Here is a 16,751-nt window from a genome sequence, read left to right on the forward strand (position 1 = left end):
ACAAATACCGAAATCCGAGGAAAATTCAAAACGGAAAGTCCTTATTCAAATGGGAAATTCAAAAACTGAATAAGTCTTTTCTTTAACGTTTTTCCCTTCTATTTTTTGGCACAACAGGCCACAGACCACAATTAATTCCTCTATCAGTTCTTTATAACCTTTTGCATCATTAAAAAATTGCACCATGCACTTTTGTCCAATTTTTTGTGTGTGTAATGTTTTGTCCTAGTCCAAATATATATCCAAAATTCAGAAAGATTGAAGCAATCACTTTTACAAATTTAGCCAATACACATCCATACCCCTATTGACAAGTCAAGAGATGTTCCGAAAACTGTAAATATCACCTTTTTGCACTTGACCTAATCACTCATTCCATATCAAAATCAGTTAAAATACAACCTCCAAAAATTTATTTGACCTCTCTTCTTTCATTTCCACCCAAAAAGATTTAAGGAATGAGTGAGGAAAGGAAAGAAAAAAAATTAAGGAAAAATACACTCTAATTAAAAGGAACTATATTCGTGGACAACGAAAAGCGGGGTCATTAATTGTGGTCTTGGGCCAACACTCGACTGAATTCGACAGTATATTAATGTTTCCAGTTAGTTATTTCGCCCAGTAATCTATAAAGTTGACTTTTTGATGACAAAATGGATGCGTCGACAGCATAAGCGTCTCCTGCTTTTGCTTACACCACCGGTCGATCGAATCCACGTTCTGTCAAAAGGTAAAAAACGGGAATAAAAAAGAGTCGGTTAAATAAGAGATCAGAATACTATTCTGGTATCGAAATTTTTAAGACAACAAACAGATGTTGCTAGTAGCTTTACACAGATGTCCAATCTTCAATTGTTCTTCTAAATCAATCTGTTGGAGATTTTTTTGTGTAAGGAGAAAAAAAGTAAAATCACACAAATACCGAACTCTGAGGAAAATTCATAACGGAAAGTCCCTTATTAAGTGACTAAATCAAAAGCTCAAACACACACATACTCTTGTTTATGAAGTCCGTACAGTGGGAAAAGAGGTTACAGTTACCAAAAGGATCGTCATATTCATAAGTCATAAACGAATAAGCAATAGATTCTATATGAATTCTGCTTCGTGTGGTAACAAAAACTAGTCAGTCAGTATGGGTGCACAATTAGTACCAACAGAAATATCTGTTGAAATATAAATTCAACAAACACAATAAATATAGCGTAATTAAACATACTATAAATTTTCAAGGATTTTCTCCTTAGTAAGTTAGAGATAATGGTTTTATAAGTGAATTGTGAATACTTGAAACATTTAAAGAACTTTTCATAAGATGCAATTCCTCACACACGATATTGTTTGGGTTTATCTGCTTATGAAACAACAATATATATTTTTCATAGAGGTAGACCACCAACATTTTTGTTTTTTGTAGATAAGTGTAGCATGAGTGTTCGTGCACCTGTAGCGTATTTAATTACTTCAGTTTGAATCAACAACCTCGCATTCGAAATTTATACGTCGAAAAGGGTACACATGTCTATTTTTCACGTTTTGTTAACTTTTTATGTTTCCAGTTTAGAGGTTTTACGGCTTGAGGCTGTCGCTTATCATTCAGTTTTGCTTGACGTTAACTTTTTGTTGACAAAAAAAATCGAAAACTATAATAAGGTTTATTGTATTGATATGGAACTTCTTTGTGTTCAATCAGAAAATTGTACCACAAAGTCGTCAATAATGAATTTCTGCAACTCCTGTTTGTAGATGAAGATTTTGTCGAAATATTTGTTGTATGTTAAAGGCGACAGAAGTTAATCGATGCTCAAATCTCGCAAATCAAATCAGAAGAGAAAGATAAAAGCAACGAAGAATTAAGGAGGCCTCGCATAAACTCCATAATAAGCGATATCGGGTACGTTAACAATTACAATCATATTAAATTATAATCCTTGTACCTTTGATAACTATATAGGGTGTCGCATCAATCAGAAGTCTTCCTTAGTCTATGGAGGGGTCTTTCAAGGGGATTCTATCTTTTTATTACTGAAGAAAACAGTTATAATTGCAAAATGTGTTTTTTTCAAAAGTGAAACTTTATCGATTTTTGATCGGTAAATTAATTAAGCTATGCTTAAGTAAACAATATACAAAATTTAAATTGAACGGGAGAGATCCGTTTGCGCCAAAAATGTGTCCTTTTGCGCCACAACTTTTTTTCTCCAACGCTACGTTTGCGCCACATGTTTTAAAATAACATGGTATCACTTCACTTTATTGTCGAAAACACAAATATTGAAGGATGCAATGCATAAAACAGCTCATGATAATTCTTAATAATAACAAAGCACTGTGTCATCAACATGTATGGCTAAAACATAATTAGTCTAAATAATTATGACGTCTGGCAAGGCTATTTAAATTTTTTTCTGGGACGCCTTCCTACAACGTCATAACGCCGAAGCCATTTTTTACGTCTGGAGTTTGAGAGCAAATTTTGCGGGGAACTTTGACACCTAATTTTAACAAGAAATTTTTTATTGCCGGTTAGAAATTTTTACGTATTTACAAAGTCCTACCTTTTTTTGTGCTTATTGATGTAAAATATTTCCAGAAATATCCAAAAGAAAGGATAAAACAAGATACGATTCCATTTGAAGTGGGGGAATATTTATTTTGTTTGGAAATGATTTCCCAGAATGACCAACGACACGTGACTTCCGGTGAATATAAAATTTAAAATCCGGTAAATTTTAATGGATCCGAATTTCCGGAACGTTCGATTTACATTATCCGGAAATTCGGGTCTGTCAAATTTTAACGGATTTTAAATTTTATATTCACCGGAAGTCTCGTGTCGTTGGTAATTGTGGGAAATCATTTCCAAACAAAATAAATATTCCCCCACTTCAAATGGAATCGCATCTTGTTTTATCCTTTCTTTTGGATATTTCTATATATATATCAATAAGCACAAATAAGGTAGGACTTTGTAACTACGTAAAAATTTCTAACCGGCAATAACAATTTCTTTTTAAAATTAGGTGTCAAAGTTCCCCCCAAAATTTGCTCTCAAACTCCAGACGTAAAAAATGGCTTCGGCGTTATGACGTTGTAGGAAGGCGTCCGAGAAAAAAAATAAAATAGCCTTACCAGACGTCATAATTATTTGGACTAAAACATAATCAGCAAAAGCTTCTTTTTTCTTCTTTATTAGTACATCATTTTTAAATATTCAGCAAAGTAATACGTTTTATTCTCTCTCTGTACATTGACTGTCTAATGAATTTTAAGTCATTTCTCTCCAGATGCTCATCTTCATGGTGAAATATCTCCGACTTTTTGATACTTTTAAAGCCAAAAATAAGAATAAATATATATTAACTATTAATATTTATGATAGATATGTGTACAGGTAAATTGGCGCAAATGAGTTCCGAATAATGGCGCAATTGATACATTTGGAAAACAAAATTTGGCGCAAATGATACCCCTGAAAAACAGTAATTGGCGCAAAAGGACTGCTGCCATTTGAACAAGGGAACGCAATTTCATCTTATAGAAAAGAGTTTTGTGTTCAGATTATGTTATTTTTAAAATAATCCAATAGTCAACTCCGATATGAGAAACCCCAAAGTATAATCAATAAATTGTTATAAATAACGGTGTTTATTTCCATGACTATTCTCGATATGAAAAATTTAAATTCTGGAGATGCAGAATATAAGTGCCAAATACAAATGGTATAGATGCTACGTTTGTTTTGTGTAAAAGCAATAAAATTCAACACATTGCAAAATAAATCATTGACAATTTCTAGCAATAACAACTGTTTTTACGATTTAATATTTTGCAATGGAAGTTAAAATTAAATATTAAAAGAAAACTATGCTGCCCTTTCATTTTTGGAAAAAGACTAATTTATTATTTCCTCAATTGAAATGTTGATTCTATCTAGATCATTGTGTTTAAAGGGGCAGTAGCTGTCAAATTTATGTTCACCGATTTTAATCAAATTCTTATATTTTATTTATAACAATGTAAAACATTTATCCAAACTATTTAAAATCTAAAATAAATAATAAAAAGGGCACGAGTCCAGATGCCATCTAATTAATTATCGAGTTGACCTCTGAAGTCATATGATGACCATATTTAAGCGATGTAAACATAAATATAGATATAAATAGACTAAGCAAACTCGTGATGTTGGCTTATTTTAGGTCTATCTAATTTCATTTTATAGATGTAAAATAAATGTTTATCATCGTTTTCACCTGAATAAGAATGAATTCTTTGTGAATCTAATCAGTCAATCACATGATTTATCTTTGTTTCACTTTCAATGTTGACATTCTTTTCCTTTAAATAATTTACACATACAATTCACGTATTTTCCATCTCAAGCTAAGGGGTTAAATTGAAGTTCACATGAATACGGATTCAATGAGGTCGAATTATTCACTTGCAAGAGAAAAATTCATAATCAATGTTTTTGTCTAATTTTGTCAAAATTGAACCATACTGGCTGCTAAAAGCTAACAATTATTTCACTATTTGCATTTCATTATTGATTGAGCAAAAAAAAAATATTAGATTTTTTTTATACATCTCGTAGCTAGTGCCCCTTTAAAAGAAAATTGTAAAGTTATGTCCAACTATATAAATCTAAAACCCGTATGCATTGCTCGACAACACATAGTCATGTCCACAAAAAAAAAATAGACAATTGTTTTTAAATATAATTTATTGACGAGTCAAATGGAACAGATTTTAATTCGAAAAGATGAAAATTGAGCAGCACCATATTCATTCTGGTAAATGTATTTCTGGCCGTGTTTTCATTTTTACAACGGATTAACAGTCTCTATTGAACTCAGTTAGAGGTTTATGCAAATCACAACCGAAATACATTTATTTCCATTATGTATTCAGGATTTTGCACTCGACGAATAAATTGTCATTCTGATGTTTTATTAACAGAAAAATAAATGTATTGAACACAAACAAAACAAAAGAACACAATCAAATATGTCATAAGTTACTAAATGCATTCATTGATAGAATTGTTTGCCTAAACATTTAAAATTCCTAATCCTTCTATACAGATTTGTTGCGAGACATATCTATAGAATTTTCCCAAACAGAGTTCCTATACAAATAAATACAACACACAGGAACACCTCTTCTTTAAAACAGAGTTCTCGTAAGAGTTTATTATTTTGTTTAGCGTGGATAAACAACACCAGCAATGGTATAATTACATGAAGCAAATCCGGAACCATTAAAGCTATGTTTCGGACATTTTGAAAATCTGTTCCTTTTCCTCTTATTACATGTGCAATGAACTGATCCGTTCCAGCAATGCAAATATGCATCGTATTTATACTGACCATAGCCAAAATCTTCCAGGACACAATCGGATTATTGTTATCACATAAGTTTAGAACCAAACATGTTGCTACAATTTCCGTGATTGTAAATAACATGTGATGACTGTAGTAGTCATAAAAGTCCTCATTGTAATAGCTGAAGTATGACCACCAAGAGTAATAATGAGGATATACATTCGCAAGAAACAATACAAACATAGATTTTCGCAAAGACTTGTTAGATATGATTCCAACTAAGTACTTTAAACTCTCATATGCCATGAGAATAAATAACACAGTAAATATCCATATTCGATAAGTTTGCCATGTAACATTAAAATATACATGTTTATAACCAGAGTTGCCTGGACTCTCGTAAATACCTACAAATAAAAAAAATAGTTCTGTTATTTTACATTGATTAAGAATAAACAATAAAAAGCATGAACATGTATAAGAAAGTTGTTGTCGGTTGAGTATTTTTAGTGAAAAGTAAAATCACAAAAATATCAACTCCGAAGAAAATTCAAAACAGAAAGTCTCTAATCAAATGGATAAATAAAAAAAAGCTCATACACATCAAACAAATGGATAACCTCAGTTTTAGTTTGAAACCGGATTTGTTTTCTTTCAATCGATTTATGACTTTCGAACAGCGGTATACTACTGTTGTCTTTATTTAACAACTGTCATATTCCTGGCTTGGTATAGGCATTTTCTTATGTGAAATGCTACATGTATTGGGTCATAAATTCGAAACTTATTTTGCAAGCAACATGATCTGCACTAAACTAAGTACAATGTTTTATAACATGATAATATGCTGACGTCAAGTTTCATTTGTTATATTGGTTACATAAGATATTTATGTTGAGAAATAGACAATGAAGTCTCAATAACTCGGATAAGTGAAATTATACTGGGAATTCGCCTTCAAAATGTTTAATCAGGAACATATCGGTTGGCGCATCACTCAAAAATGAACCAATCAAGGTTTTGGAAACTTTTGTCGGTAAATCAAATAATTTCATACACAATTTCGGTTTAATGTGTGAATGATCCAATTATTACTTCATGTTATACATTATTTGATTTTAGCAGTCTCTGCTATCCGTAGATAAGAAATCAGAACTATCAGTGGTAGTCTCTTATGTGTTTTGTAATTTCACTGTTTTTTTAATAAGGCGTTATCTTAGAAATTGGACTAAATGATAATTATTGTTTGATAACGTTTTCAGATGCGATTTAACGCCCAACGAATGAACTTGATAATATTGACTGGCTTAATGCGGGGTTCACACATTGGCGATTATTGCTCCCGTTAGAGATCAGACAGCGATACGACACGAAAAGTTAAAAAGTCGGATTACTATCCTCAATTATCTGGAATGTCCTATCATTGTTTGAACGAAGTCGTCAGTTTAAGTTCGTAACAGATTCCTACGGGTCGGGAAGGGTCCGAATAGTTCGGCGAAGCACCCCGACAGTTAGGTGTGTCCCGTAACATTCGGGGAAACTCAGCCGATTTTGTCTAGTCGGATTACAATCGTGCCTATGTCGTGACAGATTCTGCTGTATCGGATCAAAATCCTAACCATGTTCTGTGTATTCTGGACGGTGTCCTGTGGAACGGGAATGATCTGGAGAAATTTTTTATTGCTGTTATTCTGCCGATTGAGTCCAGATTGCATCCAGATTTTGTCGATTGCGAACCGTTTTTGCCGAACCCGTTCCGGAACAGTCCCGTTATTAATACGAAATTCGTCATTGATACCCACGTCAGAGTCCGGCGACAATTACAGAATACAATACGACTGAGACCAGACAAAGCCGTTTGCAATGCGATAGAGCGGACCGTGATAGGATTACGTTCCGACAGTACCTGATCATCCCGAGTTTGCCAACAGTTTTCGAACGGATAACTTCCGTCAGCGTCGGTTAACTGTCTGGTCACTGTTTGATATATGTCGGATTACATTCGGTACAATCGGGACGCAGTCGTGACAGATTCGGTCGGATTTTACCAGACGAAATATACAAATTGGATTAGAAGCGGATTGAGAACGGGATTATCGGGATAATTCGCTTGGAAACGGTTCAATGTCGACGCTTCCTAAACAATATCTGATTGATGTATTGATTAAATTATTTGTTTTACAAATTTTAATTAAAGTTTTGAACAGCGGTATACTACTGTTGCCTTTATTTATGTTTCCATCCACGATTCACAGGATCTTGATCAGACTTTTGACAAATTTTAATCGGGAATGGTCCTGTCAAGGACGGCAGTAAAAATCGTGAATGTGTGACCCCAGCTTTACAGCCTTCGCACAGTCGGCTTTACTTCATTTGGGTATTATCTTTTTATATCCGAGATATTGTAATGTACATCTAATTGGTGGACTTCTGTTGTTTTCTGTCCTTTGGTCGGGTTGTTTGTCTTTGACACATTCCCGATTTCCATTCTCAATTTTATCTATTTTCCACCAATCATATAAATGTAAAATATAGATAGAACAAGACTTACTAACTTTCTTACCTCTAAAAACTGTATCAAAACAAGAATTTTTACAAGATCTTCTATCTATCTTAGGCTTTCCTGGAAATATAAGCCGATGTAATACGCCTGCAACAAAGAAAGAAAAACACTTTCCTTTACGAATTGTCTTGTGTTTAAAAAATATGAGTATCTGTATTAATTTAATGTAAAAACGAAGAAAAATGTAAAAATGTAAAAATACCAAATTACCTTTTATAAAATAATACATGTTAATACCAGAAGCGATTGGTCACATCAAAACATAAAAGCTTTCAACTAGTAAACGAAATTCAGTTTAAACGACCATTTTGGTCTCATACTGTGGTAAAAAGTAAAAACACAAAAATACTGAACTCCGAGGAAAATTCAAAAAGGAAAGTCCAAAATCAAAAGGCAAAATCAAAAGTTCAAACACATCAAACGAATGGATAACAGATCCCCTTAAAATTCCGAAACAAAAAAGTTTATATAAGAATAAGTTGTGATGATTGTCAATGAGAGAACTCTCCATCATAGACCAAATGACATATAAATTATCAACTATATGTCATTGTGCGGCCTTCAACAATGAGCAAAATCCATACCGTATAGTAAGCTATAACAGCCCCGAAATGAAAAATGAAAATGAGGTCAAGATAAGATCAATCTGCCAATACGGCATGTGGTCAGACCTTTCACCCATTCCATACACCAAATATAGTTGATCTATTGCTTCTATTATCTGAGAAACGGACTTGACCTTGTTAACTTTAACCTTGCTCACTGATCTATGAAATAAGGTCGAGGTCAGGTGAATCTTGTCTGATAAACATGTAGACTCTGTAAGGAACTCATAAACTGAAAGCTAGTTCAAATTCGATAGCAACTAATATCATATCATTGTTAAATGCCCTAAGCATGTCTATGATTTCTTACATCCACTTTATTTGAACTTTGGTGGCTAGTTTAAATAACAGGTAAAAATGCAACAAGAAAAAATGGTAATATAAAACATAGTAATTCATCTTTTATCTATATCTATTATAGTTATTTTACAGATAACAGGCAAACAAGATTGGGTCAGATGAGCATATCAAAACAAGATAATGAAAAAAGAGCTTCTTTTCACCATCAACATTTAAGTCTCCCAAACAAAGTTTGGAGACTTATTGTTTTTGCTCAGTTCTTCTTATTTTTATTATTCTTCCGCTTCTTCTTCTTCTTCTTCCGCCACTTTAAAAAATGAACTTGTCCGCAGCGTTTCTCCAAAACCGCTTGTCAGAATGACTTAGGATTTCATAAAATGGTAGACTAATATGTCTAGGTGAGCCATCAATCTTTCGTTTGTGCATTAGGGTCTCTTAAGGGGTATTTTGGGGGGTAGAAAGGAGGGAGGGGTTTACTATAGAACCCTATGGGATTTTATTTTCAAAAATTTTCAAATGAATATAACTTATAAACTGTAAGTGATAGATACATGCAGTCTTCAGAAATGATTATAGGACAATAAAACACATCACATGAAATATAGGGGGAGTCCCTGGGGGGGTCATCCCCATCCCCTTCAATTTGATAATATGCTTTTATCTTGTAAACGGTCCAGATCCCGACCCCTAAACCATATATATTCTTGAATGGGACCATAAAACAAATCAAATGAAATTAAAAGGAGGCCCGGGGGGTCATCCCCACCCCGTTCAATTTGAAAATGTGCTATTATCTTGTAAACGGTCCAGATCCCCACCCCTAAACCATATATATTCTAGTAGGGGACAATAAAACAAATGAAATAAAATAAAAGGGAAGTCCCTAGGGGATCACCCCACCCCCTCTTGTTTGAAACTTTTAGTAAACGGTCCAGATCCCCACCCCCTCTTGTTTGAAACTTGTAAACGATCAACATCCCCAGCCCTAAACCATACATATTCTTTTATGGGACCATAAAACAAATTACATGAAATTAAATGGAAGTTCCTGGGGGGTCACCCCACCCCTTTCAATTTGAGAATTTACTATTATCTTGTAAACGGTCCAGATCCCCACCCCTAAACCATATATATTCTTGTAGGGGACAATAAAACAAATGAAATGAAATAAAAGGGAAGTCCAGAGGGGGTCACCCCACCCCCTCTTGTTTGAAAACTTGTAAACAGTCAACATCCCGTCCCCTAAACCTTATATATTCTTGTAGGGGACAATAAAACAAATGAAATGAAATAAAAGGGAAGTCCCTAGGGGGTCACCCCACCCCCTCTTGTTTGAAAACTTATAAACGATCAACATCCCCACCCCTAAACCATATATATTATTGTATGGGACAATAAAGCTAATCAAATGAAATTAAAGGGAAGTGCCTGGGGTTGTCCCCACCCCGTTCAATTTGAAAATGTGCTATAATCTTGTAAAGCCATATATATTCTTGTATGGGACAAAAAATCAAATCAAATGAACATGGGACCATATGAATGGGGAGTTATTGGAGCTTTGTTTGGGAGACTTCGTAACAGCATCCTGTTACAATTACTTCTTGTTTAAAGTACATTTGTTCAAATCTTTGAATAAGACTTTTTGGAATAATTACAGAGAATGAAATAGTATCAATATTTGCTAAGCTAACAGTCTTAATGTGATCACGTGATTCAAAGTAAAGGTAATGTAATGATAGAAATCAGACAGTGTAGATTTATATTTCTTTCCTTTGCAAAAAAAAAAGAATGTCAAAATTCCAAAAAGGAAATTGAAAAGTGTCATTTTATTGCCGACATCTCCTTTTAAATTTCATTATTTCTAGTATTATGTAGTTAGTCTGCGAGACATGTTTAAGAATTTAGAGTCTGTCATTTAATCTTGACACAAGAAAATAAATTGTAGTCAGATATAGAGGCTTAGCAAGATATTTTCGTCAGTTTTGCGTATTTTATAGTTAAAGTGAAAACCTTATTATTTTTATAACACCAAATTTATACTCGAATCATGTTCAGTAATAATCAATCATCAAAGAAGTTGATCATTTTTTAAAGATAGAGAATATGTTATTGGTATAAGTATTGCTTAATATTTATAAAATTATTAACCACACAATTTCTTCAAATTTCATGTTCATGAGAATATATTTTATAATGTGGCGGAGTGTTTATATCAACCCTCCCCATACCTGGTATAGTGGTGCAACAGAAAAATCAGAAAAACAAACGAAAAAATCAATTGTAAATTTGACTATTTGATTGGCACGAAACAAAATAAAACTAATATAAAGACAAAAGACACAGAGAACCAACATAAGAGGCCTCGCAGTTACTGAAGGGTAGTTAAAAGACAATCACAACTTATAAGTAAATCCTTTTCCCCAAGACTTTATTATTAGTTTTCTACATCTGTATTCTGGACAGACAGAAAAACAAATTTCGAATATAGAAGCATGAGAGACATAAGAACTTAAAACAGTTAAAATGATACTCGGTCAACAATTGTTTCTATATGTAATAATTCATATATCTTCAACTTGAGACAATGTGCTTGAGACACGTTTGTCTCTTTATAAATACAACTACAAATAAAAACAAATTATTGAAAGATGAAACAACAAAAATATCTAAAATTGAAATTGTCATATTCTTAATATCTTACGAAATTTGAAAAGCAGCAATTGGTTTAATTCAAATTCAATCTACACAACTTGATGAAATGCTGTATGACATTTTAAAAGTCTAACTTTAGCTGTGAAAGCATGTTTGTACGGTATTAATTTCTCTCTGACGCTGCTGATTATAGAGCGTCGTGAGTTCACTACTATTCTTTATTTGAAAACAAACATTAAAGTAACAATAGATTTTAAGAAATGTTATGCATCATGGAACAATAAATTGTCATAGAAAACAAATTATCTTGAATTAAAAGAGAAACAATCTTTAAATTGTACAATTTCAATGATCTTAGAAAATCTAAGATCATTTAATCTTAGATTATAAGAATTATAAAATGAGATGAGATATGATTGTTAATGCAACAACTATTCATCAGAAATCAAAGGAATATGATGTACACAACTATTAAAGTACTGTACGACCTTCGACAATGAGCAAACCATAATTTGGTATAAAATGCCAAAGCAACATGAAATGAGAAATAATTTAATGATATAGATATCAAGATCGAGGAAAGGGCAGTGGTCATTGTTAGTTTTAGCTTTATTTAATATTTATATATTTTGCATCACTTCCCCTCATCTGTGATATATACAAGAGGTGTGGGTAAACGTCAATGAGAAAGTAAGCAAATAACATAAAAATATAAAAGCTATCAAAAAAAGTTTGAACTTTAAACTTTTTGACGGTATGTTAACTTCAACACTTTATATAAAAACTTACCTAAATGTATGTAAGGTAGAGTGACGATAATAAAAAGTCCAACAAAAAAAGTTATTACTTTTTGTTTGTAGTTTTTCACCGATTGTTCACTAGTGTTGTGAATTGTGGTTAATCTTTTCTCAACGTAATTTTCCATGAAATTACCACCCGTCTTTGGAAAGGCCATTGCAGCAGTATTATTTACCTGAAGATACATACAAATAAGGAAATAAGGAGATGTGGTATGATTGCCAAAGATACGACTATCCACCAAAGTTCAAATGAAGTGGATGTAATCAATTATAGGCAAACATATTGCCTTTAACAATAAATAAAACCCAGACCATATAGTCGGCTACATATATAAACGGCATGAAGAATAGATTTTCTGAAGACATTTTTTTACTTTTCTTTCTCTAAATAAAGTAATTGTTTGATATTTGAAATATGACGTTCAATTTATAGTTTGCATTCAAGACAGAAAAATCAGTAAACACGTAAACTAAATAAATGACATACACCAGGACTTGATACTTCTCATTGTTAATCTACCAGATTAGCTTCATTGTTTGCCGTTCTTTCCATGGTGCGAATTTCTAATTAATTTAACAATATTTCGCGGCTGTTTTTGGCACAAAAATCCATGAAGGGGAAAACAAAATGGATATATTTCGCAGAAACAAAGACTCCCCTACACTCGTTACACGTCAAACAGCATCATTCAAAATGCAACGCTAGACAAAACACATTACAATTTTACGATATTTGGACTATTATTTCTCCTAGATATAATCAGACTGCATAATCATTGCAATATTAATAAATGAGATAATAAAATATACTTTTCCCAGTCCACTTGTATTTGTAGTATTTGTTTTTTATCCATCTGATGAGTAAGGCCTTTTTCAACTGATTTTTATAGTTGTTCTTGTTGTACTGTTACACCACTGTACCCGGTTAGGGGGAGGGTCAGGATCCTGCTAACATGTTTAACCCGCCACATTCTGTGTGTATGTGCCTGTCCCAAGTCAGGAGCCAGTAATTCAGTGGTTTTCGTTTGTTTATGTGTTACATATTTGTTTTTCGTTCATAAATTAGGCCGTTAGTTTCCTTGTTGGTACTTTTCTACATTGTCATTTTGGGGCCTTTTATAGCTTACTATGCGGTATGTGCTTTGCTCATTGTTGAAGGCCATATGGTTACCTATAGTTGTTAATTTCTGTGTCATTTGGTCTCTTGTGGGGAGTTGACTCATTGGCAATCATACCACATCTTCTTTCTTATATTTCCTTTAAGATATCACACATTAGCAGTACCTAGTTTTAATTTATACTGAAAAATGTTCAAAAATGGGTGGAGTACGTTTTTAAAGTAACACCAGTATCTTGCAACGTACATTTTGACATATTTAGACAATCACAGAACATGAAAATAATTTATCAAATATAAGATCCGGGTTGTCCGAAAGTGCGCTGTGTTACAAAAGTGATATAAATAGTATGTACAAAAATTTACTAGTAATAGATTGTTGTATGTTTACGTCCAGTGAACAATACTTCAGGAATATTGAGGACGAAACTGTTTAAACAATTAGTGTAATCGTAAGGTAGGTTACCGTGTTGTTGTGATAGCTCTTTAGTGTGCAGAGAGTGTGGCACTTTTTACACGAAGCATCGAATTAACATCACAGATTATCTGAGACCAGATTCGAACCATTGCGAACCATTGCGAACCGTTAAAGACGAATCAGCATGCTTATCTAGATGCAGGTTGTACATTCTTTTATATTATTCTATTTAACCGACAATCAATGTTTTCATTTTACACGCCACTGCTCAGAAATTGTATTTATGTGATTGTATATTATGTATCTTATTTTTTGTTTATTCATGTTAAGCGCTTAGGGTAATTTTTCAAATTATATAATGCGCTATATAAATATTGTATAATAATAATAATAATAATAATAATAATGCATATAAAAAGAGTACATGAGGTGAATATAGTTTCTTTAATATAAATAATTTCAGTCTACCCTTAAAACCTTGTGTGTAGTTGTGTGCAATTTCCACCTAATTAGGATGAGAATATTTAAGTTTGAATCGTTCTAGTGAACATGTTTGACATGCTCGTCTGGGATTCGATTAGTCCAAATAATTATGACGTTTTGGAAGGCTATTTTAAATTTTTGCTTTGAGGCGTCAAAGAAAAAAAATATAATAGCCTTTCAAGATGTCATAATTATTTGGACTAGGGTTCGATTAGTCCAAATAATTATGCCGTCATAATTATTTGGACTAGGCCGGGTTCGATATGTATGCGATTGCCGCCCAAACTAAAACTATTTAGACTTTGGGTACCATTTAAATAAAAATCTCAATTTCAAGGCCCTATTCTAACCATGCCTGACCCAGAAAAGCTGTTCACGACATTGTTTACACTTAATTCAATCAGTTTACATTATAGAACTTTACACAACTTGAGGTCCCGATACAGCCTGTAGTGTAAATAAGACGGTATGTTTTCAATATTCTGACAGCTGTTTTATTTATTATTCCCTATCTATATCATTCTGTGACACTAAATATGTCGTGTCAATATACAACGCACATGTATTTCATAATGGGACCGATAATCTTTCTTTCCTGTATGCAATTGCTTTTCTATAAATCGTATACTTACAATAGACAACGTGAAATCAAAATCGAACTAAATATTGACCTAAATATCACTTCCGTAAACATTCAAATACAAAGAAAAACTCTTCTATCAAGATTAAAGTTCGTAGCAAAAAAACATACACACGAAGAAGACATTTCATCAATCTACAGGTAAATCGACATTGGTTGTGACAGGTAAATTATACGTGCTGTTGGTAAATATCATGTATTTATTTTCTTTAATACTATAGTGTTAACCAAAGATCAAGATGCTTATAGTTTTTAATTATCAAAATTAATATTCGCATAGACATATGTGTGCATATACTAGTTAGACTGACAAAACGCTATTTCTTCAATTTATTTAACACCACATATTTTTTATAATTTCGTTACTGTCACCGAGTAATAAGTTATTGTTATTAAATATGGTGTTACCCATTACATACCAATAATTAAATATTTCGGTACACATTTAACATTATAATAATGATTATATTTTTTTCGTTGTTCCTGGGAGCCAGCATAATTTATAGTCCCACACTGCCAGATTGTATTCTTTTTATTTAACTCCATGGATATTTATTTTTCAAAACATTGACTACATTCTAAATACTGTTTTAACCAGAATTAGAAATACTATTTCATTACAGATATCAACCACTGCCTTGTGAGATGTGTACAGGAACAGTATATGTATCAATTCAAAGACTAAAAACAATGAACAGTATTAGAAATAACATGCGTATCTATATATAAAAACTTGTTTTTAATTACCCTCCAAGAAGAACTTTCAAAGTTTAAAACATGAATAAGCAAAGGATGTTGAAACAGAACATATCTTTATTTTGCCCATTATCCAAAAAAACTATTGACAACCAGGACCCGTCGATAAATACCATCATAGACGACACCAGTACGGCACAAGTTCTCGTCAGTTGAAATAGCATTTACATAATCCTGTAGTTCTTCTTGTCCAGATTTGTTCCTGTTTTCATATCTGACATACTTTGGATATGTGCTTCTTGAGAAGATTGAAAAGAACCTAGCATTATTCTTAAAATTAACGATCCGCAATATAGATGATGTCTAAAATAATTATAGCCATCACAAAATTTATTTAGAACAGCTAGTATGAGTTTATAATTATGCAACATAGAAATAGAACTAGGTTGATCAATTTGTGTAAATTATAAGAAGATGTGTATGAATGACAATGAGACAACGCTCTACTAGAGACCAAAATAACGTAGAATTAATCAACAGACTCAATAAGTCATCGTATGGTTTTCAACAATGAACAAAACCCATACAGCATAGCAAGCTATGAAAGATCGCAAAACGGCAATTTAAAACAGTTCAAACGAGAAATAGGCATGATTTGTGTACAAAAACAATAAAAGATGAACAAATATTATATACAGCAACAAATGACAACCACTGAGTTACAAATGTATTTATAAATGTTTCTGTTATAGTTACATATCTCTCTTTCGGGGACATGCTGGAAGAGCTCATTCTTCAAACCCTTCCATGCAATATGATGTATCATTTGCACATGCAATGGAATAAACCGAGGAAATAAATAAATAACATTTGAGGGATACCATTCCAGATATGACTTAGAAATATGTTAATATAAATCTTTATTGTAAATAAACTCATCATAGATACCAGGACTAAATTATTTTTGTATATACGCCAGACGCGCGTTTTGTTTACAAAAGACTCATCAGTGACGCTCGAATCCTAAAAAGTTAAAAAGGCCAAATAAAGTACGAAGTTGAAGAGCATTGAGGACCAAAATTCCTAAAAATTTTGCCAAATCCAGCTAAGGTAATCTATGCCTGAGCGAGGTAGAAAAGCCTTAGTATTT

At 32.6% G+C, this 16,751-nt stretch overlaps 1 protein-coding gene across 1 annotated transcript; it reads right to left on the reverse strand.

The window, feature by feature from the left end:
• Nucleotides 1–4,892: 4,892 nt before the first annotated feature.
• LOC139517722 (uncharacterized) lies at nt 4,893–15,046 on the reverse strand. Its single transcript, XM_071309085.1, has 4 exons — nt 14,898–15,046; nt 12,237–12,420; nt 7,891–7,977; nt 4,893–5,734 (listed from the first exon to the last, which is right to left on the reverse strand). The coding sequence occupies exons 2-4, from the start codon at nt 12,400–12,402 to the stop codon at nt 5,106–5,108; spliced, it is 882 nt and encodes a 293-aa protein (XP_071165186.1). The 5' UTR covers nt 12,403–12,420; nt 14,898–15,046; the 3' UTR covers nt 4,893–5,105.
• Between the last annotated feature and the right edge of the window lie 1,705 nt (nt 15,047–16,751).

Source organism: Mytilus edulis, chromosome 3 (genome assembly GCF_963676685.1).
Source record: "Mytilus edulis chromosome 3, xbMytEdul2.2, whole genome shotgun sequence".
Taxonomy (NCBI): Eukaryota; Metazoa; Mollusca; class Bivalvia; order Mytilida; family Mytilidae; genus Mytilus; species Mytilus edulis.

Excerpts from the sequence above, each read along its gene's own strand:
- LOC139517722 (XM_071309085.1), bottom strand. The coding sequence starts at position 12,402 with ATGGCCTTTCCAAAGACGGGTGGTAATTTCATGGAAAATTACGTTGAG. Across the intron at positions 7,978-12,236 it reads TCTACCTTACATACATTTAG|GCGTATTACATCGGCTTATA; the intron begins GTAAGTTTTTAT and ends TCTTTGTTGCAG. Across the intron at positions 5,735-7,890 it reads TTTTGATACAGTTTTTAGAG|GTATTTACGAGAGTCCAGGC; the intron begins GTAAGAAAGTTA and ends TTTTATTTGTAG.